This window comes from Papio anubis, chromosome 8 (genome assembly GCF_008728515.1).
Source record: "Papio anubis isolate 15944 chromosome 8, Panubis1.0, whole genome shotgun sequence".
Classification (NCBI taxonomy): Eukaryota; Metazoa; Chordata; class Mammalia; order Primates; family Cercopithecidae; genus Papio; species Papio anubis.
The window spans coordinates 140,002,047-140,025,444 of record NC_044983.1 but is presented as its reverse complement, the minus strand read 5'-3'; the positions used below and the strand labels follow the sequence as shown (position 1 = coordinate 140,025,444).

The following is a 23,398-nucleotide window of genomic DNA, read 5'->3' as shown; positions in this document are numbered from 1 at the left end:
GTCCCCAGATGTGGATGTGGCTGGGGCTGCGGCAGCTGAGACCATGTTGCCTTTCTCACTCACCGGCCCTGGCCCTGCAGGGACAGCAGCTTTAGGGACAGCCCCATCCTTCTTCTCCCAGCTGCTTTGCAAAGCCTGTGTGGAGCCCAGAGCACAGACCTGCCCTCGGTCCTCAGGCTGACCTCTCACCGTCTCTCATTGGGAATCTGTGTTTACCTCAATTCATCTGTGAACCCTTGGGCTTGTCTCAAGCAGGGGCCCAGGCAAACCAAGACACAGCCATGAAAAGACAGCTTGTGAGACACAGGCAGGGGAGTGGGCCATTCCCGGGACTGGGGCTGGCACTGCCTGAGTGCAGGGGAGTGAGGGACAGAGAGGGCAAGTGCAGGGACAGCAGCTGACCTCAAGGCCACACACAGGATTTTGGTCATTCCACTGGGGCAAGGGGCCGGTGGGGTTTTAATCAGGACAGACATGATCCAATTGGACTTGAGATCCCTGCAGACTTAGAGGCCACTTCCTCTGGCTCAGCAGTGAACACACTCTTCCCACAAAGGGCAAGAGAGTAAACATTTTAGATTTTGTGGGCCATGAAGTTTCTGTCCACCCTGCCATGGTGGCTTGAAAGCAGTCACACAATACATAAACAAATAGATATGGCTGTGTTCCAATACCATCTTTTTTTTGAGATGGGAGTTCCACTCTTGTTGCCCAGGCTGGTATGCAATGGCACGATCTCGACTCACTGCAACCTCTGCCTCCCAGGTTCAAGCAATTCTCCTGCCTCAGCCTCCCAAACAGCTGGGATTATAGACGCCTATCACCACGCCCAGCTAATTTTTGTATTTTTGGTAGAGACAGGGTTTCACCATGTTAGCCAGGCTGGTCTTGAACTCCTGACCTCAGGTGATCCGCCCACCTCGGCCTCCCAAAGTGCTGTATTACAGGCATGAGCCACTAAGCCTGGCCTCCAATAACGTTTTTTTAATGGATATTGAAATTTTCCCTTTTTTTGAGACAAGGTCTCCCCGCCATCCAGTCTGGAATGCAGTGGCACAATCATGGCTCACTGTAGCCTCAACCTCCTGGGCTCACAGGCACAGCGCACCACGCCCGGCTAATTTTCGTGTTTTATGGAGCGATGGGGTTTCGTCATGTTGCCCAGGCTGGTCTTGAACTCCTGACCTCAGGTGATCTGCCCACCTCAGCCTCCCAAAGTGCTGGGATTACAGCAATGAGCCACCGCACCCAGTCATGAAATTTTAATTTCATGTGTCACAAAGTATTTTTTTTCCATTTAAAAACCATTCTTAGGCCAGGCATGCTTGGGGCCAACCCCATGAGCCCACTGGACCCCTCCAATGCAGAGCACCTGTCCATCCTTGTCAGTGGTCAGTCTCTGGCCGGGCGCGGTGGCTCAAGCCTGTAATCCCAGCACTTTGGGAGGCCGAGACGGGAGGATCACGAGGTCAGGAGATCGAGACCATCCTGGCTAACACGGTGAAACCCCATCTCTACTAAAAAAAATACAAAAAACTAGCCAGGTGCGGTGGCGGGCGCCTGTAGTCCCAGCTACTCGGGAGGCTGAGGCAGGAGAATGGCGTGAACCCGGGAGGCGGAGCTTGCAGTGAGCCGAGATCCGGCCATTGCACTCCAGCCTGGGTGGCAGAGCGAGACTCCGTCTCAAAAAAAACAAAACAAAACAAACAGTGGTCAGTCTCCATTGGACCTGGACTCCAGGGCAGGGGCTGGCTCTGTCCATCTTTGTCCCCGTGGTTTGCGCAAGGCCGTGCATAGAGAACAGATGTCTGCATCTGGGAAATTACTCCCTTGGTTTTCTTGGCCTTAGCTCTCTGTGGAAACTTGCTGGCGAGTTCCCTCTCCTGCGGCACTGTCCTGAGCTCAAAGCCTGGACACCTCCCCGGCTGCATCACTCATTCATTCAGCAAACATTTCTGGGGCTCTGAGTCAAGCTGCACGCACTGGGGACTTGGGGATTTATAAAATGGCCTGGGCCCAGCCCTTGCTCTGCTCCACTATGTGAAGCTTCCAGAAAGCTCCAAATAGTTTCAATTCAGAGTCATAAATTGAAGACTATTCTGATAGTTGAGATAAAAAGCAATTCCAGACCTAGGTTATGATTTATTGTCTCCAAAACAGAAACCCAAAATGTTTTCATTTATTTATATATTGTGGAGAGGCCTCACTCTGTCCCGCAGGCTGGAGTGCAGTGGTGCGATCACAGCTCACTGCAGCCTCCCAACTCCTAGGCTCATGTGAGCCTTCCTTGGCCCCCCAAAGGGCTGGGATTACAGGCGTGAGCCACCGCGCCTGGCCTGGAAACTCTTCAGCTGAGTTTCCTGAAGGCCAAATTGCACAATTGTGTGAGCAGGTCACAGGATAGTCCAGCACCTGCACTACCCCGAGCAGCCCCCCCTCTCCCTCTGCACAGAAGAACCAGAGCCTGTGCGCCAGGGCCGCCTGGCCTCCTCTCCCTCTGCACAGGAGAACCACAGCCTGTGCGCCGGGGCCACCTGGATGCTTCCATGTGATACTCGGATCTCAAAGCTGTGCAGCAGCTTAAATTTTAACTCGTGTGCTCACACCCTTGGCTCTCCACAAGCTGCCCCATGGACATGATGTGTCGTTTCCACATCCTGCAGCCAGAAGAGGACTCCTCCTCAGCCGGGCGCGGGGGCTCACACTCCTCCTCAGCCGGGCGCGGGGGCTCACACTCCTCCTCAGCCGGGCGCGGTGACTCACACCTGTCATCCCAGCACTCTGGGAGGCCGAGGCGGGTGGATCACGAGGTCAGGAGATCGAGACCATCCTGGCTAACACGGCAAAACCCCGTCTCTACAAAAAATACAAAAAAAAAAAAAATTAGCCGGGCATGGTAGCAGGCACCTGTAGTCCCAGCTACTAAGGAGGCTGAGGCAGGGGAATGGTATGAACCGGGAGGTGAAGCTTGCAGTGAGCCGAGATCGCGCCACTGCACTCCAGCCTGGGGGACAGAGTGAGACTCCGTCTCAAAAAAAAGGACTCCTCCCACCCCTCCGTGGCTAATGTCTAACCTGGATTGTTGGACTTTAGGTTTACTTCTGTTGAACTGATCCAGCTGCCTTATTCTCAGTTGTACTGTGACATTCAGGTGAAGAAACCACTAAGGGCTAAGAGGAAAAAATAATCCTTCAGTGGCTGGAAGGCATGAAGTTATTTTCCAAGTTAAGGTGATCTGGCTGGTGTGGTAAACACTGCTGCAACAGGAAAGCTGCCAGAGGCTCTATGAAGACACCTGGGCATCACCAAGCCCAGGGACACTGTGCACGAATTTGATTTTAACATAGTCTTCAAATGTCGCAAGTCTCTTATTTTCTCCCCAACCATTCAGAAATGTAAAAAGCTGCGAATGGTTTGCCCGGTTTGCCAACCCTGATCTAGGACCATGTCAGTCCAGAGAGAATCCAGGTGCTGAAGCAGCATGAAGCTTGCACCCCAGCCCTTTTGGCTGGTTGCTGTTAGTGGAAAGAGCACAGCATTGTGGTTAGCGCAGAATCTGGAATTTTCGGACCATCCATATGGCTGATGTTCCCCTCCTTTTGTCCTGCTCATGAACCAGGAAGTGGCCAAGAGGAGATGACGAGAGCCCAGGAGGAGGCAGGGTCAGAGTCTTTGACAGCAGGGTTCGGAAGGCCAGGAACAGGAGCTGCAGGTAGTGCATGTGGATGCCTTGGCTCTTGTCCCATGGTTGGGTGGCCCAGAAAGCCTGAAGTGGAGAAAAAGCAATGCCTGTGCTAGACCTGAAGGCGACCACCTGGCTAAGCACATTACCTGCCAAGACCCTCATCAGCAGCCACACAGCCCATGGCAGGGACGTTGCACACATACTCAGCATGTACAGAAGTTCCAGTGTGGGTAGGCGTGGCTGGAGAAAAGGCAGTTACAGTGGACACCGATTTCGTGGCTGTGGAGAGCACCATCGCCCTTGCACACCAGGAGGAGCCCCTGAAGGGGCAGGTGGGAGGTCACCACTCAGGGCTTTGCCCCCGGGAGCAGCACTGTAGTCTGGGAACACACTCGCAGCGTGTTGAGCTAAGCAGCCGCGACTGGTGGTCACTCGGGCCCACCAAGGGGTCAGATCCCCATCCACAGGCTGTAAAGACGAAACTCATGTGGACACAAGCACCCTGGACTCTGCTGTGTCCTTTGCCACCAGGGAAAGCTCTGGAACCTGCAAACACATGGACCAGCACAACCTGTTTCAACCTGTTACAAATTCCCAAGTTGCTCTTGGGTTAGGCAGCTGAGGCTGCAACTTCTCAGTGACCCTGCCGTGATGCCTAACCAGTGCGGCATGACCCAAGCCAGCAGTCACAAGCCCTGGCGTGACCTGTGTCCCTCTAGGCCACATGTTTGGGATGAAGGGATCACAAAGTGTCCCTTCACTGGGGATGGGGGCCTTTGGGGCCCAAATATTTCTGTGTAATTATTGGCAGTGGCACCAAAAATCAGCAGGTTCCCCCTGGAACTCCTTCATACCTGAATGACCAGGACTGTGGAGACAGGCTTGAGGTCTTGCTGTTGGCCTCATGCCTGTGAATATCAGCCTTAATTAGATGCCGTGTGAGAAAATCAAATGGACAAGGTCCCAGCCTATTAGATTAGGGTTCAGCAGCAGATTCACATGAAAATTCAATTTCAGCAAAAAAGCATCATGCCTTGAGCAGATGACTGCAAGCCACCTGCCATCAGCCACACCTCCCTCCACGTTCCTGCATGTGCCAAGAACCCCACCATGCTCCACCTGGGCCACTTCTCAAGGTTGTGTTGGCAGCAGAAAACCTGAAGGGTGAGGTAACGGCCCCCCAGCTCCCAACAGAGCAGGCTCACTCCTCACCTCCAGGTTTCTCAGCTGTGCCTGCACCTGCTGGGCCTCTGTGTCATGGGAATGGTGGACAAAGGGAACTGATAGGGCCCTGACAACTACGGTGAGTCATCTGCCTGCCATCCCCTCCTAGATGGAGCAGCTACAGGATTTCTCAGGAGCTTCTACAAAGAATAAAATCTCAGACCCTCAGTTCTTGGCAGTTTTTGTTTCAGGCTGAGTTTTAAGGAAAGCTGTCCCACAGTATACATTACATCCAGACCTGTAAAGTGGAGCAACTGGGGTTCTCCTCCCTGATCCCGCACTCTCCTCGCCACCTGTCCTTCCTTCCCCTACGGTCCGCTCGTCTGCCCAAGTTCTTCAGCTCGTTAACATCTTTTCTTCCCACCATCTTCTTTCCCCACTCCCTCTCCTCACCCCTTCTTCTCAGGTTCTTCTCCCCATGTGTTTCCCAACCACTTCTTTCCATCCCCTTTTCGTCTTTTTCTTTTATTTTTTGAGACGGAGTCTCGCTCTGTCACCTAGGCTGGAGTGCGGTGGCGCGATCTCGGCTCACTGCAAGCTCCACCTCCCAGGTTCACGCCATTCTCCTGCCTCAGCCTCCTGAGTAGCTGGGACTACACCACCACACCTGGCTAATTTTTTTGTATTTTTAGTAGAGATGGGGTTTCACCGTGTTAGCCAGGATGGTCTTGATCTCCTGACCTCGTGATCCACCCACCTTGGCCTCCCAAGTGCTGGGATTACAGGTGTGAGTCACCGTGCCTGGTCCATTTTTTCTTTTTCTCCACTGTCTATATTTCCTCCTCACCACGTTCCACCCTCCCCCCCACCCAAAAAAAGTGGGGCAACTGCGCTGGTACAAGACAGTCATCAGCCTGAGGGCCTGTGCACACACGGGTGTGCTGGAGACACTGGCATGGACAGGGGTGGGTGTACTAGCATTCACTTGCATGCTCGTTCTCTGACAGGCAGTGAGACGTGTTCTTCTACATTGTTTCCTCTCAGTGCCCTCTCACAGTGCATGTTTTCAGATACGCAAATAAGGCTCCGAGTTTCAGGGAGGGCAATGATGTCCTGGGTCACACAGCAAGCCCCTGGGACACAAGTGTGACCTCAGAACATGTGCTGTGACACCTTGCTTCTGTGCCTGGCACTGATATGTGCTCCATGAATGCCAACCGCACCAGTAGTGATGGTGTATACCTGCTAGCCCAGCCTGCCTCTCTGAAGAAGGGGATAGGGCTGGGCCCTGGCTGGGTTAAGTTCTAAGATAAGGATCTAATGTGAAGTTGGAATTCTAGGCACTCCTGGACCTCCTCCAACATGAGCTAATGCATTTCCTTATTGTTGAAGCCAGTGTGAGCCATTGATCCTTAAGGGGAAATAGTTGAGGTAAATTATTTTAACCTACTAAGTCTAGCAGTGCTCGCAGAGCCTTTCTTGTGCCGCTTCCTCATTCACAGGGACCTGTGAACTCAAACTGCAGACTGCACCCTGGGTGTGAGGGACACAGGCTTTATTGAACAGGTTAAGGTCAAACATTTCAGCAAATTAACATATATTTTATATGAAGTTGGATTTTTTTCTTTTTTTTGAGACAGAGTCTCGCTCTGTTGCCCAGGCTGAAGCGCAGTGGCACGATCTCAGCTCCCTGCAAGCTCTGTCTCCTGGGTTGACGCCATTCTCCTGCCTCAGCCTCCCAAGTAGCTGGGACCACAGGTGCCCGCCACCACACTCAGCTAAATTTTAGTAGAGACGGGGTTTCACTGTGTTAGCCAGGATGGTCTTGATCTCCTGACCTCGTGATCCACCCACCTCGGCCTCCCAAAGTGCTGGGATGACAGGCATGAACCACCACGCCCGGCCTTATGTTGGATTTTTTTGAGAGTAATTCTGAATCTTTACCAACATTCTACGTGTTTGTCAGTATAAATGATCCCATATAAAATAAGTTAAGGCTGTAGGTTTATTCACATATATACACATTTATACATAAGTGGTCTATCCCGTGTGAATTTTTTGATGCTGGGTAAGCCGTGAGCTCCGATTAAAAGCTTTGCCACAGTCATTGCATTTATAAGGCTTCTCCCCAGTGTGAATTCTCTGGTGTATAATTAGGTGTGAACGCCACCTAAATATTTTCTCACAGTCTTCACACTGATGCAGTTTCTTTATAGTATTAACCTTTTTACGGCTCACAAAGGTGGACCCTTCCAGGGCACTCCCATATTCGTAAAACCACTGGGCCCTAGTGTGTATTCTCTGGTGTTCAATAAGATACGAGCTCCGGCTGAAGGCTTTTCCACATTCACTGCACTCATAGGGCTTCACTCCTGCATGAATTATCTGGTGCTGGAAAAGGGTTGAGTTTTGACTGAAGGCTTTCCCACATTCGTTACATTTATAGGGCCTCTCTCCAGTGTGAACCCTTTGATGTATTGTAAGCTGTGTGCTCATGCTGAAGGCTTTTCCGCACTGGAGGCATTCATAGGGCTTCTCTCCTTTATGGATTCTCTGATGGTAAATAAGGCTGGAACTCTGACTGAAGGCTTTTCCACAGTCATTACACACATAGGGTTTCTCTCCAGTGTGGATTCGCTGATGCTGAATAAGGTGTGAACCCTGAACAAAGCCTTTGCCACACTCATCACATTTAAATGGTTTTTCTCCAGTGTGAGTTCTCTGATGGCGAATAAGTCGTGAACTACAACCAAAGGCTTTTGTACACTTGTTGCATTTATAAGGCTTCTCTCCAGTGTGAATCAGCTGATGCTGACTCAGGCGAGAGATCCACCTAAAAGCTTTCCCACACTCATCACACTTAAATGGTTTCTCTACAGCGTGAATTCTCTGATGTGCAACAAGGCTTGGACTGTCTGAGGCTCTTAGAATTTGAGCTTTCTCCCCAGTGTGCATCCTTTGATGCTGGGCTAGGGTGGAGCTCTGGCTGAAGGCCTTCCCACACTCCTTGCAAGGGTAGGGCCTCTCCCCAGTGTGAGTTCTCTGGTGTCTAACCAGCTGCGACTGCTGGCTGAAGGCTTTCCCACATTCACGACAACCATAGGGCCTCTCTCCTGTGTGGATTCTCTGATGGTGGATGAGGCTTGAGCTCTGACCAAAGGCTTTTCCACATTCCTCACATCTGTAGGGCTTCTCCCCAGTGTGAATTCTTTGATGCTGAATAAGTTTTGAGCTCAGGCGGAAGGATTTTCCACACTCAGTGCATTTAAAGGGTTTCTCTCCCGTGTGGATTCTCTGATGCTGATTAAGCTGCGAGCAGAGCCTGAAGACTTTCCCACACTCTGCACATTCGTACGGCTTCTCTCCATGACAGTTATTTGGATGTTTCCCCTGCAAGCAGTCAGATAACTTTTTTTGGCATTCTTGACATCTGCTAATTTTCTGTGTATTAACTTCCCAATGCAGAGCAGTGTCTGAAGTGGCTCTGAAGCCTTTCCCACACCCCTCGCACCTCTGGGACGTCCCTTCTGCACTCTCTCTCTGACTTTCAGGAGGCTGACAATCCAGGATGCTGCTTCCCAGCTCCTTACATCCCTGGGCAGCATCCTTGATGAAGGTCTTCGGAACCACAGTCTCCTCATTCAAACAGTTATTCTGAAAGGTAGAGCCTGTCATTCTCAGCCCACGACTGCCCAAATGACTGTCTAACCAGACCTCAGAATCAGAAACGTCTCCAAAGCCAGGATTCTGAGGAAAGTCCTGTGGGGAGATTCTGATGACTGTCCCATAGGATTCCGATTTTAGGATGTCCATGTCCTCACAGGACTGCTCATTTTCAGTCCTAATCGTAGAATCTGAAATAAACACGAACAAAGACGTTCCTTAGGCCTTGTGCTCAGAGAAATGACAAGACTATAAATGCGGGGGCCGGGAATCAAGGCTCCCAGGACGGCTGCACTGAGCCCTGCGAGGCCCCAGGTGGAAGCGTGCAAGAGAAGGTGGAGCCTTTGGCAGTTCTCAGATCTGGTTTCATGCTTTTTACTTTGTTCACTCATTCAATAGCAATGAAGTGTTCATTATGCACAGGGCAGAGTGCTGAGAGCAACACGGCCTACAGCGGGGCTAGGGTCTGTGAGCAGAGAGATCCATCCTACAGGGCACTGGTGTGGGGCAAAGTCCATGCAGAGGCAAAGAATACAAAGCAAGACCAGAAGGGTGGGTAGCTACCATGGACTGTGGGGTCAGGGACTCCAGCATCCTAGCTGGTGAGGAAACAGTATAGGGTCTGAGTTCTGAATGGAGGGCATGGATTCTGACAAGGAAAATGGGGCTGGAAGAGCTGCGAAGGGACTTAAGTTGGTGAGCTCAGAAAAGCACTGGGCACCTAGGCCGTTCATGGCTACTCTCTGGGGTGTGCTTCTCTGAGCAGGACCCAGCCCCCTCAGCTGCCTCCTGGCTGCTGCTACCAACACACCTGGCCACCTCCCCTGCTTCTCCCTGGGCTGTGCGTGGCCACCCCCAAGACCACACTGACTTCTTCCCTGGGGCTGCAACTTTCTGGAGGCCCCCAGGAGGTCTTCCAGACATCTGCGCCCTTTCTGGACTCTCCAAGTAAGCACAGGCTTCTGTCCTACTCTGTAACCCTAGAGGGCTCCTCTGCTGAGGTCAGACATCTCCTTGATGTCTGTGATCACAACCATGACAGGATGCAACCACAGCACATGGCTATGGTCATGACAACCACGGTCCCCACCACGACACAATCACATTCACACCCACGACCACGTGGCCACAGCTATAACCAGCCCAAGTCTACCCCACATGAATGCACAGCCCAGTTACAGGGCTTCAAGCTTCGGTTCCTGCCCACTCCTAACCATCAGTGGTGAGTCTCCGGCTTCCAGGGACCTCTAAAGGTCTTCCAGTCAGTCCTGGAGAGTCAGAGTAGGCAGCCGTTTCAGCTTCACTGTGCAGCAGGAACGCTCAAGGGCTGTGAGGACAGGAGGCATCTCCAGGCCTGGTCCTCATGTGCTTCTTTCCCTGCACAACCGCACCACCTCAGAATGCCTGCTCCTTCAACAGGGCTCGCCTGGCACTCCTCCCAAGCCTTCCCCTACTGTAAAGATAAGAGAGCAGGGTGGCCAGGCACGGTGGCTCATGCCTGTAATCCCAGCTACTTGAGAGGTTGAGGCACAAGAATCACTTGAACCTGGGAGGCAGACGTTGCAGTGAGCCAAGATCATCCCACTGCACTCCAGCCTGGGCAACAGAGACTCCATCTCAAAAAAAAATAAAGCAGTGGCAGAGAGAGCAGGGCCAGGCTGACAGCAAGGCTTTGTTGAGGGGTGCCAGGAACCACCCACCAGGGGGCACAGTGGTGGTCAAGAGCATCGGGGTGCACAGCTGGGACATGGCCCCTCACCCACTGCTCTGGGCCAATATCCGTCAGTATCTGATGCTGACTGTACCAGCTGGAGACAAGTAACATATCTGGGCATTTCCGCCTTATTCTGGTTTTGCGCTGCTGCTTGTTTTATCTAAGAGGCCACATCCTTGCCCTGGACTCTCAGATCTGTGAGCAAGTGCTGGGTGCATCAACACCAGCTCTCAACTACTGTGGGATTATATTTTTGGTTGATGCTTTATCACAGTAAGGACCACCTGCTACATGTAACCACTGAACTAATTCTGCCAACTGTAGCTGGCTTTTCTGCCACAGCACCCTCTTTAAACGCTCCTGTCCATGTTGGAAATATTTTCATGGACGGCTGGATTTTAACTGGGCCACCTTATAGCTAAACCTCCTTCTCAGGGAGGCTGAGCAGAAAGGATAACATGGGAGCAGCCCACAGAGCCAGTGAGGCCAGAGTTCCTGACCACTGTTCCCATATGCAGCCTTCCTGGGAGGCTGAAAGGCCCTAGGGTGCGAAGAGGCTCAGAAACCCTCCTTGTCCTTTGAAGCTGCCTAGGATCATATGAATGGAAGGAAGATCACAGCCTGTACTTTTCTTTTTTTTTTTAGATGGGAGTCTCGCTCTGTCACCCAGGCTGGAGTGCAGTGGCGCAATCTCGGCTCACTGCAAACTCCGCCTCCTGGGCTCACGCCATTCTCCTGCCTCAGCCTCCCAAGTAGCTGGGACTACAAGCGCCTGCCACCATGCCCGGCTTATTTTTTGTATTTTTAGTAGAGATGGGGTTTCACCATGTTAGCCAGGATGGTCTCGATCTCCTGACCTCATGATCTGCCCACCTCGGCCTCCCAAAGTGCCGGGATGACAGGCGTGAGCCACCACGCCCAGCCCCACAGGCCCTGCTTTTCACAACTTTGGACTGTCCAACTTGCTTCCCGAGGCCCCTCCAAGCCGATGGCCTCTGTGGGGCCTGGTCCTGCCATGTGCAGGAGTGATTGTGGCAACCCAGCAGCAACTGAAGGGGAGGGGAGGGGCTTCCTTTCTGCAGTTGAGATGCACGCAGACCCATCTCCCTTGTCATGCTGGGCCGCACACCAGCAAAGCAGGGAAGCAGAGCACCAGGCGAGGCGCCTGCCCAGCAGGAGCTCATGCTGGAGGCAGCGGGTGCCCTGGTTAGGGCTGAGGACCCCAAGATAGACTGAAGTCCTAACTTAAAGCACCTCAGAATGTGACCTTGTTTGGAAACACGGTCATTGCAGATGTAATTAGTCACCATGAGGTCACTGGTGGCCCCTAACCCAACATGACTGGTGTCCTTCTAAGGAGATGGCCACATGATCGCAGACACGCAGGGAGAGGCAGCCGTGTGAAGGAGTCAGAGATCAGAGTGAGGGATGCGTCCACAAGCCAAGGAACCCAAGGATTGCCAGAAAACCACCAGCTGCCCGGAGAGGCAGGACGGGATCTTTCCTAAAGCCTTCACAGGGAGCACAGCCCTGCTGACCCCTCGACTTCAGATTTCCAGCCTCCACGGCTGTGAGACAACAAATTTCTGTTGTTTTAAGCTTCCTAGTTTGTGGTTCATTGTTACAGCAGCCACAGGAAAGTAATGCACTACTGGAGCCTGAGAAGGTCTGAAGGGAGCTGCCTCAGGGAATATGCTTACCTGAGGAGAGGTTACTGAAGGCCAAACCTAACCCTTCACTTGGATCCATAGGTTTGTATCTTTGCTTAACAAAAGTATGAGTAAAATTAGAAATAGAACAAAATGTGACACGATTTCAAAAACAAGCTCTGTTTTTGCGGAAACGCAGGGGTTTCTGTGTCTTGGCTCTTCTTCAGTTTGGCCTCTCCCAAGGCAGCCCCACAACGGGTCTATGCTCCCTTCTATGTGCCGGATGCTGCTTCCCCAGTGGCATTCCCAGGGATCCCAGCGTAGCCCCTGTGACTCACCCACAGTTGCCCAGTTGTGAGGCCCCTCCTGCAGTTTCTCCTCACCCCAGGGCTTCTCTGTGATGGGGTCTAAGTCTTACCTGTCTTGGAGGTCCTTGGTGCCTCTGTCCCCTCTGCTCCCTGCAGGTCAAGGACCCATGGCTCCTCTCCCTGCTCCAGCCGGGAGATCAGCTCAGGCTTGAAAACTAGGAATCCTGCTGTGTGTGTGGCAGAGAAGACAGTGTCAGCATGACAGGGAGCGTGCAGCACAGGGTTAAGCCTTCCCCGGTTTCCAAATGTAAAGGGGCAGGGGGGCTACAAGGCACAGGCAGAGCCCCTGCAGGGAGAGAGAAGTGTCAAGGGTGGTGAGAATCTGGGGACACAGAAGCCCTTTCTGTCCAGATCTGTCCAGCTCCTGTGGCTAGACAGCAAGGGATACCTGACTCCCACAATCTCCAGGTGACCCTGTCACCAGTCTGCAAAGGACAGTCCGCCTCTACCCCTGGAACTTGGGAGAGAGAAGAAGCCCAAGCTTCACTCAGCAGAGCCGAGCCTGTCCTTCGGTTAGAGAGCAGAGATGCTCCAAGAGGCCGGGTGGTTACAAAATAAGATGACAAACAATGACAAATGGACACAAACGAGCAAATTTTGCATCAGAAAGCTCTAAGGTCCAATCTTCAGCCAGTGGCCTTCCAGCCTCAAGTCCCTGCACAAAGGATGCCTCAGGGCCTGCCTCCCTCTCCATAGACTGGGTGGCAGAGACCTGTGGGGGCCCACCTGGCACCCTGCCTTCTTGGGGCCACCTGCCCCCGTACCCTCTTTGTGCCGATCAGTACAGAGATGAGCAGTTGATCCATGGGCCAGCCAAGGCCTCTGGTTGGAAGCTTCCTTCAGGGTTCTCCCAACTGGAAGGAAAGAGGCAGGCAGAGATTCCAAAGGCCTATAGCCAATAAGCTCAAGCCCCCAGATGCAGGCAGGACTCCGCACTCAACAGAAAATGCATATTCTCTCCAAGTACACGTGGAACAAAGAAACACCCTTGGGTCAAGCCACACACTGAGTCACAGACACAGCAAAGAACAATACCACAGAACATGCACCCAGGCAAATGCAGTGCAGTATGAAATTGATTACAAAACGTTCTTAGATGCAATTAGCTACTTGGAAACTAAATAATAAATTACTAAGTGGCAACCATATTTATGATGAGTCAGAATTTATAGGAAGCAGCCCAAGCAGCATGTAAAGACAAAATGTGATGTAGAGACATGGTTTTGCTCTGTCACACAGGCTGGAGTGCAGTAGCACCATCACAGCTCACTATAGCCTAGACCAGTCCTCCCGCCTCAACCTACTGAGTAGCTAGGACTACAAGTGCGTGACACCACACCCAGCTAATTTTTAAATTCTTTGTAGACATGTGGTCTCGCTATGTTGCCCAGGCTAGCCTCAAACTCCTCGGCTCAAACAATCCTTCTGCCTCAGCCTCCTAAGTAGCTGAGATTATAGGCATATGCCACTATGCCCAGAAAAATTTTATACTTTTAGATACATTTACTAGAAATGAGTATTTTAAAACACAAATGAGGTAAACAATACGTTCAAGAAGTTGAGAATGGCCAGGTGTGGTGGCTCACACCTGTAATTCCAGCACTTTGGCAGGCCAAGGCGGATGGATCACCTGAAGGTCAGGAGTTCGAGACCAGCCTGGCCAACATGGTGGGAGGATCACTGGAACCCAGGGAGTCCAGGCTGCAGTAAGCCACTGTGCTCCAGCCTGGGCAACAGAGCGAAACTCTGTCTCAAAAAATTAAAAAAGCAAAACAAACAAGCACCGCACATATCAAACTCACATAAATAAACAGGAAGAAAATAATAAATCTGGGGCAGGATTCAGAGAGATAGAGAACAAAGACATATAAAAACATCCTCCAACCCAACCCCCTGAAAAACGCAAAGCCAAAAGCCAGTTCTTTGAAAACATGAATATGACAGTCTCATGACAAAACCAGTCAAGGTGAACATAGTGAGAAGATGCTACCAAAACAGAGAGAATAAGAGAAACAATTACAAATATAACAGAGTAAAAACAAAAGGAAATGCCAGGCAAGGTGGCTCTTGCCTATAATCCCAGCATTTTGGAAGGCTGAGGCAGGACTGCTTGAGGCCAGAAGTTTAAGACTAGCCTGGGCAACATGACAGACCCCAACTCTACAAAGAAAGAAAAAACATCTGGGCATGGTGGCGCACACCTATAGTCCCAGCTACTAGGGAAACTCAAGTGGAAGGATCACTTGAGCCCAGGAGTTCAAGGCTGCAGTGAGCTATGATCACACCACTGTACTCTAGGCTGGGCAACAGAGCAAGACCCCAACTCTTAAAAAAAAAAAAAGAAAAAGGAAATATAAATGCATAAATGCTAATCCAAGACTTTCCTTCCCCAAAAGCCCAAGGACCAGATGGTTTTACAGATTAGTTCCACCAAGTTCTACTTGTATGCCAAATGCCATTTATCAAACATGTCAAAACTATATAAAGACAACACACAAAAGGAAATATATAGGCTGGTCACAGTGGCTCACGCCTGGCGGATCATGAGGTCAGGAGATCGAGATCATCCTGGCTAACACAGTGAAACCCTGTTTCTACTAAAAATACAAAAAAATTAGCCAGACATGGTGGTCGGTGCCTGTAGTCCCAGCTACTCGGGAGGCTGAGGCAGAAGAATGTCGTGAACCCGGGAGGTGGAGCTTGCAGTGAGCCGAGATCACGCCACTGCACTCCAGCCTGGCTGACAGAGTGAGACTCCGTCTAAAAAAAATATATATATATATACATATATCTCTCTCTAATATATGTATGTATCTGTTTCACTTATCAACAGAAATACAAAAATCCAAAATACAATACTGGCTAGCTGAATCCAAAGGTGTATCAAAATTTATATATAAATATCATGATTTAAGTAAGGTTTATTCCAGGAATACAAGAAAATATAGCAGTGTAATTTCCTGCATTAATAAAGAAAATAAATTATGCGTCTCAAATGATGCAGAAAAAGAACTTGAAATTCAATATTTATGATTAAAAAGAAAAAACAAAACTCCTTAGCCAATTTCTGTGGTTATGTGGATGCATTCCCTTTAAAATCAGGAACACAACATGCCCACAGGGTCCTGTTTAACACTGCGCTGGCCACTGCAAAGGCAGAGATGGGAGGAGTGAGGGCTGAGAGGGAAAATACCAAACTCTCATTTGCAGGAATCCTCCTGCTGGAAAACAGCAGAATGACCAAGCAACAGTGATTTACCCAGGGAGTTCCACAAAGTTGCCAGATGTAAGATCATCCTTCAGAACCAACAGCATTTTTGTACTACAGCAATAATCAGCTAAAAATACATTCACAAAGCAGAAAAATCAAAACTTATACACTGACGGAAAACAGTTTCAAAGCACTCCCAATAAAAATCCCAGTGGCATTTTTTAGGAATTCAACTTATTCTAAAATTTGTATGCAGCTGGGCGTGGCGGCTCACGCCTGTAATCCCAGCACTTTGGGAGGCCGAGGTGGGCGGATCACCTGAGGTTAGGAGTTCGAGACCAGCCTGGCCAACATGGTGAAACCTCATCTCTACTAAAAATATAAAAATTAGCCGGGCGCGGTGGCTCAAGCCTGTAATCCCAGCACTTTGGGAGGCCGAGACGGGCGGATCACGAGGTCAGGAGATCGAGACCATCCTGGCTAACACGGTGAAACCCCGTCTCTACTAAAAATACAAAAAACTAGCCGGGCGCGGTGGCGGGCGCCTGTAGTCCCAACTACTCGGGAGGCTGAGACAGGAGAATGGCGTGAACCCGGGAGGCGGAGCTTGCAGTGAGCTGAGATCCGGCCACTGCACTCCAGCCTGGGCAGCAGAGCGAGACTCCGTCTCAAAAAAAAAAAAAAAAAAAAAAAAACTAAAAATATAAAAATTAGCCGGGCATAGTGGCACATGCCTGTAATCCCAGCTACTCAGGAGGCTGAGGCAGAATCACCTGAACCCAACAGCCAGAGGTTGTAGTGAGCCGAGATCACGCCATTGCACTCGAGCCTGGGCAACAAGAGTGAAACTCCGTCCCAGAAAAAAAAGAATTAAACGGGCAAGTTTAATTCTTTTAGTATTCTTGTAGTATTAAGAAACACTACAAAACCAAAGCAAAAAACAAAAACCACCCCAAAATAAAAAACAAAGCCAAACTGGCCAGGTGTGGTGGCTCACGCCGGTAATCCCAGCACTTTGGGAGGCCAAGGTGGGTAGATCATCTGAGGTCAGGAGTTCCAGACCAGCCTGGCCAACATGGCGAAACCCCATCTCTAGTAAAAATACAAAAAATTGGCCGGGCATGGTGGCACATGCCTGTAATCCCAGCTACTCGGGAGGCTGAGGCACGAGAATTGTTTGAACCTGGGAGGCACACGTTGCAGTGAACCAAGATTGCACCACTGCTCTCCAGCCTGGGCAACAGGGTGAGACTTCATCTGAAAAAAAAAAACAAAAACAAATGAACAAAAAAAACCCCAAACAAACCAAAAGCAAGAAGCTGGCCCACAAGAGAGATTCAGGGAAGAGAACAGGGGTCAGAAACACCCCATTTCACAGATGAAAGTGGTGGCTCCACATGTCAACAGGAAAAGCAGATTTTTTTTTTTTTTTTTGAGATAGAGCCTCGCTCTACTGCCCAGACTGAAGTGCAGTGGCGCAATCACGGCTCACTGCAACCTCAGCCTCCCAGGTTCAAGCAATTCTCCTCTCTCAGCCTGAGTAGCTGGGATTACAGGCACGGGCCACCACACCCGGCTAAGTTTTGTATTTTTAGTAGAGATGAAGTTTCACCATGTTGGCCTGGCTGGTCTCGAACTCCTGACCTCAGGTGATCTGCCCGCCTCAGCCTACTTCAAAGTGCTGGGATTACAGGCGTGAGCCACTGCGCCTGGCCAAGGAGACTGTTTAATAGATGATGTTGGGGAAAACAGCTATGTTTGGACAAAATAAAACACGGATTTTTACGTAACCCCAACACAAATGTGGAGCTGGGATACAGATGAGAAATAGAAACTGTAAAATTCACAGGAGGAAATGAAGCCCATCTCAGTGACCTTGGAGGAGGAAAGAACTTTTTTTTGAGACCAAGTCTCACTCTGTCACCTAGGCTAGAGTGCACTGGTATGATCTTGGCTCAGTGCAACTTCTGCCTCCCGGATTCAAGGAATTCTCCTGCCTCAGCCTCCCGAGTAGCCAAGATTATAACCGCCCGCCACCATGCCTGGCTAATTTCTGTATTTTTAGTAGACACGGGGTGTCACCATGTTGGCCAGGCTGGTCTCAAACTCTAACCTCAGGTGATCAGCCCGCCTAGGCCTCCCAAAGTGCTGGGATTACAGGCGTGAGACCCCGCGCCCAGCCAGGGAAGAACTTTTGTTTTTTTCTTGGAGATAGTCTCGCTCTGTCACCCAGGCTGGAGTGGAGTGGCACAATCTCAGCTCACTGCAACCTCTGCCTCCCAGGTTCAAGCGAGTCTGCTGCCTCAGCCTCCCAAGCAGCTGGGATTACAAGCGCACACTGCCATGCCCAGCTAATTTTTTTTGTGCATTTTAGTGGAGACAGGGTTTCACTGTGTTGCCCAGGCTGGTCTTGAACTCCTGAGTTCAGGCAATCCACCCGCCTTGGCCTCCCAAAGCGCTTGGATTACAGGCATGAGCCACCGTGCCCAGACAGAACTTTTAAATAAAACTTCAAAGAGACAATCCATAAGGCAAAACCTGAGTAATTACATTAAAATCTGACCTAGCAGGCCGGGCGCGGTGGCTCGTGCCTGTAATCCCAGCACTTTGGGAGGCCGAGGCAGGCGGACCACGAAGTCAGGAGATTGAGACCGTCCTGGCTAACATGGCGAAACGCCGTCTCTACTAAAAATACAAAAAAAAAAAAAAAAAATTAGCCGGGCGTGGTGGCGGGCGCCTGTAGTCTCAGCTACTCGGAAGGCTGAGGCAGGAAAATGGCGTCAACCCAGGGGGAAGCGGAGCTTGCAGTGAGCCAAGATCACGCCACTGCACTCCAGCCTGGGTGACAGAGCAAGACTCCATCTCAAAACAAAAAATCTGACCTAGCAAAGTTAACAAACACGAAAGAAGCAGAAAAGATTTTTTTTTTTTAGACAGGGTCTCACTCTGTTGCCTAGGCTGGACTGCAGTGGCACAATCATAGCTCACTCCAACCTTGACCTCCTAGGCTCAAGCAGTTCTCCCTCCCCATCCTCCCCAGTAGCTGGGACTACAGGCGTGCAACACCATGTCCAGCTAAAAAAGTGATTTATAATACACAAAACTAACCTGGAATTTATCCTGTTTGATAAATTCTGAGACAGTCCTTTTTTTTTCTTTTTTTTTTTTTTAGACAGAGTCTCGCTTTGTCACCAAGCTGGAGTGCAGTGGTGCGATCTCAGCTCACTGCAAGCTCCGCCTCCAGGGTTCAAGCGAGTCTCATGCCTCAGCCTCCCGAGTAGCTGGGATTACGCCACCACACCCGGCTAATTTTTGTATTTTTAGTAGATGGGGTTTCACTGTGTTGGCCAGGCTGGTCTCGATCTCCTGACCTCGTGATCCGCCCACCGCAGCCTCCCAAAGTGCTGGGATTACAGATGTGAGCCACTACGCCCGGCCCTAAGATAGTCTTTTTATAAAACCCTTTCCCATCTCTTGGACATATCTAGGAACCAGTGTCATCCGCCAGGCGGCAGCTGTGACACACCATCACTGCCTGTGCACACGTGAGCTTGCCTCAGCGGCCCAGTCACTGCTGCAGGTGTCACCAGCACCGTCATACAACACATGCTGAATTTAGCTGCTCTTTACACTGTCTTCAAAAGGTTTACCCTGTGACTTGGCACAGCAGCAGAATGTTATAAATAGACAGAAGCCATGGAAAAAGAACAGCAGCTGTACCTTTGAACCTGGAGAAGCAAACTGTTGCTGGAGGAATGACTGCAATTCCAGTTACTGGCAAATCAGCAACTGTGTACACACAGGGCCTGAGAGAGGAACAGGCACAGCAGATGGGACTGTTAAAAGGGAATGGCTCCTATATGCCAAGCAAGAGAGCTCAAGCACCAACCTCACGGGATGAAGAAAACCCCATTACCACTTACGAAAGGCTGCAGCACCCCTTGATGGCCAGGCCCACAGGTTGCCATCACGTGGAAAGTATGGACACAGATAACCAACCCAGAGAGTGGGTCACTAAAAGCTGTGAAGAAACATTAGAAGTACCCTTACTCTGGCCGGGCACGGTGGCTCACGCCTGTAATCCCAGCACTTTGGGAGCCCGAGGCGGGTGGATCACAAGGTCAGGAGTTCGAGACCAGCCTGAGCAACATGGTGAAACCCTGTCTCTACTAAAAATACAAAAATTAGCCAGGTGTGGTGGCAGGCACCCACAGTCCCAGCTACTCAGGAGCTTGAGGCAGAAAAATCACTTGGACCCAGGAGGCGGAGGCTGCAGTGAGCCGAGATCACACCACTGCACTCCAGGGTAGGTGACAGAGCGAGACTCAGTCTCGGGGAGGGGGGAAAAAAAAAGGACCCTCAGGACATGCGTCTTTTCCTTTCTATTTCAGCGAGACAGGGTAAGCCAGGTCTAAATGAGTCTAAGAGAGCTCTTTAAAAAGTATACAGTAAAATCAAGTGCTAAAAAAAATGCATGTCATCGGTAGCATTTCACCTTCCTTAAAATAAGGATGTGGACATAATTACATGTTTTACAACGTAAGGCATCTTAGACAGAATGAAGAAACACCACCTTCAAAGCAGTAAAACACAGCAGACCTAGAATATGGACAAATGCCCTGAGCAGACATTTTACAGAAGAACCTAGCAAACTAATGAGGGTGTGAAAACAGGCTCAAGCTCAGCAGAAATCAGAGAAATGCAAATTCAAACCACAAGAGCCTCCCACTGTACACTTATCTGACTGGCAAAACAGAAAGCTGGACTTTGCCAGCCTAGCCAAGACAGAGGGGTGCAGACCTGGTCCAACACCCCAAAAAGCTCCTGGCCAACCAACTATGGCCCATCAATTCCATTCCGGATCCCCCAGCCCAGGCACTCTCTCGGGGTCCGATGCAGCAGAGAGCTTAGTCACAGGCAAGAGGCCCAGTGAGGCCCAAGTCAGACACACCCCCCTTCACCAAGTTGCAATCTAATGACAGCACACACCTTGTGAGAATACAGACACGGACATAAAGAGCACCGTAGTGGCTGCCTGTGGCAATGGAGGAGTTCAGAGAGGAAGACTAACGGCAGGACAGGAGGGGCAAGGGGATGACAGCATCTGCATAGCAGCCGCATGGGCACTGCCACCTCTTGCTCTGGTTGTACAACCTTTGCCTTGGATTCTTCCACCCAATCATTTCTCTTTTCTTGTCTAAGCTATTTCAAGTTTGGATTCTATTTCCACAATTTAACAGCTTAGGAAAAGAAGAGGCTTTACTAACTCCCAGAATCCCACCCACTCCCTGGGGGTTGAACCCCATGACACGGGCAAAGCTAGGAACCAGCCTGGCACACCACTCATGAGTCCAAGCCCGCTATGGAGCCCACAAGGGTCTGAGTGTTTGGCCTCCAATGGAGCCTGGCTGGGTGGGTGCTGACTGATGATGCAGGGGAAGGGCCCCAAGGTGCAGCCTCACCTAGTCCAGCCACACTGCTGTGGTTCTCCAGCATCACTTCCCTGTAGAGGGCCCTCTGGCCAGGGTCCAGACACTGCCACTCCTCCCGAGAGAAGTGCACAGCCACATCGCCAAATGTTACCACCTCCTGAAAGGACATACACCAGCACCCCAGGAATCCCTGGGTGCCAGCCCCCTTCTGGCACTGCCTCATGACATGCCTCAGGCAGGCGCACCATGGGGTTAGGCGAGACGCTCACCAGGACTCCTCTGCCTCTAATATTCTGGGGAGGGGTAGTCTCGGGGAGGAGGAACCCAGTTCACGGTGGTCATACAACCCTCCCCCTTCAAGAGCCTCAATTAGGCCCTGGTTTGGGCAGGGGTTTGCTCACTACCTTGGGGATGGGGGCAAGGGGGCCTTCCTAAGCCCAGCAAGGGCCAAGGTAGGGTCTGAGCCCAGGCCCAGTGGGCAGAGCAGGAGGTGGGCCTTCACAGGACAAGCGAGGAGGAGGAGGCAGTCAAGCTTCCTACCATGAGGCTCAGTGGTGGGTGGGCATCCACGTGTTCTGGCCGAGACACCTGTTGGGAATTATGAAAGGATTAGAGGTCAGGGTGCCAGAAGCCCAACTTCCAGGCTAATCAAGCGGATACTGTGCTCTCTGCTCCTTTACCTCCAGCCCCAGATTTCTCTAGCAGGGACATGGGGCTGGGCTGAAGCAGACACGGCACTTGAGTGAAGGAGGCCCACTGAACTCTTGTTCCTCTTTAGACTGTGTGTGTGAATCACTCCACAAAGCTGTAAGGAGTGGATGCCACGTGCCAGGCACTGAGTAATGGGGATACAGTAGTGGACACGAGGACCCTGCCTTCACGAAGCAGTCTGGTGGAGGAAAAAGTTAAATAACCACACAAATAAGCACACTGCAACCACAACAGCGCTGAAGTACAGGGAACTATAAAAACCACTTAGACCAGAACGCTGACTCAGTGTCATGGGTCACTTCCAAAGGGACCTCGGCCAAGGTAATGGAGGTGGGCAGACCACTCCAGGCAGCAGGAATGGCATGTGAAAGGGCCTGAAGCAAGAAGAAATGGGGCTGGATGAACCAGTATGGGTAAATCCCTGACAGCAAGGGAAGGCAGTGAGCGACTGGAGCTTGGAGCAGGCAGGAGCAAAAATGACGAACTGAAGGGAGACAGGAGTGGACGTGGAAACCCCTGCCCTCAAGTACATAAATTCCAGTCTCCAGCTCACCTGTCGCCAGGATGGAACCATGCACAGGGATGTAATCACCTCAATTAAGCCAATGACCCCAGACCCTCTACCTGCCCAAGCATTCCCCCGGGAAGTCGGAATGGGAAAAAGAGTCTTCGTACGGCAGCTTCTAACCCAGACAGTGGTTTGTGGGTGGAAACCCCAGGCACCGGCATAGGGAGGCTGATCCAAGCAGCAGTGACCACCGGAGGAGGATCCTCCGCCTAGCTCCTGACACTAGGAATGCCCGGAATAGCCACCAGAATTTAGAGAAGACAAACAGCCTACCCCACCCAAGGCACCGTTCTTTCCTCCACTGTCACTTATCCTAGGCCTTCCAGGCCAGTAAACAGAGAACGCTCTAGAAGGAGGCGGTTTCGCAGGAGGGCGAGTCAGGGCCCCGGGGGTAGGCCCAGGCCTGGAGAAAAGGCCGCAGCTGGAGCTCGCCTTATTCAAGCCCCTGACACCGGGGCCCGCGGGTGCGTAGCTGCCACTAGCGGGGTCTGCGGGGAGCTGCGTGCGAGACTCGGCCAAACGAAGCCCGCCTCGCGCCACCGCGGGAGAGGGCGGCTGTGCTCGACCACCTCCCACGCCAGGCGCTCAGGGCCCCGCAAAGGCCCCGCGCTTTCCCGACTGGAGGCCGGGAGACGCGGGGACCCCAGTGCCGAAGGCCGGAGGGCGCAGGAAGCGACCAGCGATCACTCACACCCAGCACAAGCCGAGTCCGCGCCCGCCGCGCCGACTCACCCTCCCTGAGGACCACCCGAGGTTAGCAAACGCGCGACGCCGCCGGAAACGGGCCTTGGCCGCCCGCGTCTGCCCCGCCCCGCCCCGCAAACTTCCGGCCGCCCTGGGCGGCTCGGAGGCCCGGCCATCTCTGTGGTTCTCAGCCCCGCCTCCGAGGCTCCGGCGAAGGGGTGGAGTCAGATCCGAGGAGGGACGAGGCTGGGGCCCGAGGGACAAGAGCCTGGGCGGGACCAGAAGCCCAGACAGGCGGGGCCGGTGCCTGGGGGCGGGGCTACAGTCGGAGGCGGGCAGGGGGCGTAGCCGCGAGGGAGAGGAGGGCCCAGAGCCCGGAGTGGGCGGTGCCTGAGCAGGGGGCGGGCCCGGGGCCGGGAGCTAGGGACGCGGCCGGGAGTTGCCGACTCCGAGGCTCTGGCCTCGCTGGCGGGTGGGAGGAGCGGGGTCGGGGCCAGGCTGGCGGAGATCCAGGGGATCGCCCGGCTGGGCCCTGCGCACCCCGGATCA

The 23,398-nt window shown here is 51.9% G+C and overlaps 1 protein-coding gene across 30 annotated transcripts; it reads right to left on the bottom strand.

The window, feature by feature from the left end:
- Positions 1-6,836: 6,836 nt before the first annotated feature.
- On the bottom strand, positions 6,837-23,043 carry LOC101000408 (zinc finger protein 7). 30 transcript variants are annotated; one of them, XM_017962457.3, is made up of 7 exons: positions 21,567-22,828; positions 21,427-21,474; positions 20,917-21,076; positions 19,175-19,260; positions 13,008-13,097; positions 12,294-12,410; positions 6,837-8,703 (listed from the first exon to the last, which is right to left on the bottom strand). In XM_017962457.3, exons 1-7 carry the CDS (start codon positions 21,595-21,597, stop codon positions 6,890-6,892), a joined length of 2,346 nt encoding a protein of 781 aa, XP_017817946.3. In that variant the 5' UTR covers positions 21,598-22,828; the 3' UTR covers positions 6,837-6,889. The 30 variants fall into 30 exon arrangements, with proteins under 30 accessions (XP_017817946.3, XP_021798465.2, XP_017817950.2 ...); XM_021942773.2 differs by having other exon boundaries at positions 12,294-12,407; XM_017962461.3 differs by having other exon boundaries at positions 20,917-21,043.
- Between the last annotated feature and the right edge of the window lie 355 nt (positions 23,044-23,398).

Excerpts from the sequence above, each read along its gene's own strand:
- LOC101000408 (XM_017962457.3), bottom strand. The coding sequence starts at position 21,597 with ATGTCCCTGCTAGAGAAATCTGGGGCTGGAG. Across the intron at positions 19,261-20,916 it reads CAGCAGTGTGGCTGGACTAG|GCCCTGTGTGTACACAGTTG; the intron begins GTGAGGCTGCAC and ends TTCCTCTCTCAG. Across the intron at positions 13,098-19,174 it reads TTGCTTCTCCAGGTTCAAAG|TTGGGAGAACCCTGAAGGAA; the intron begins GTACAGCTGCTG and ends CTTTCCTTCCAG.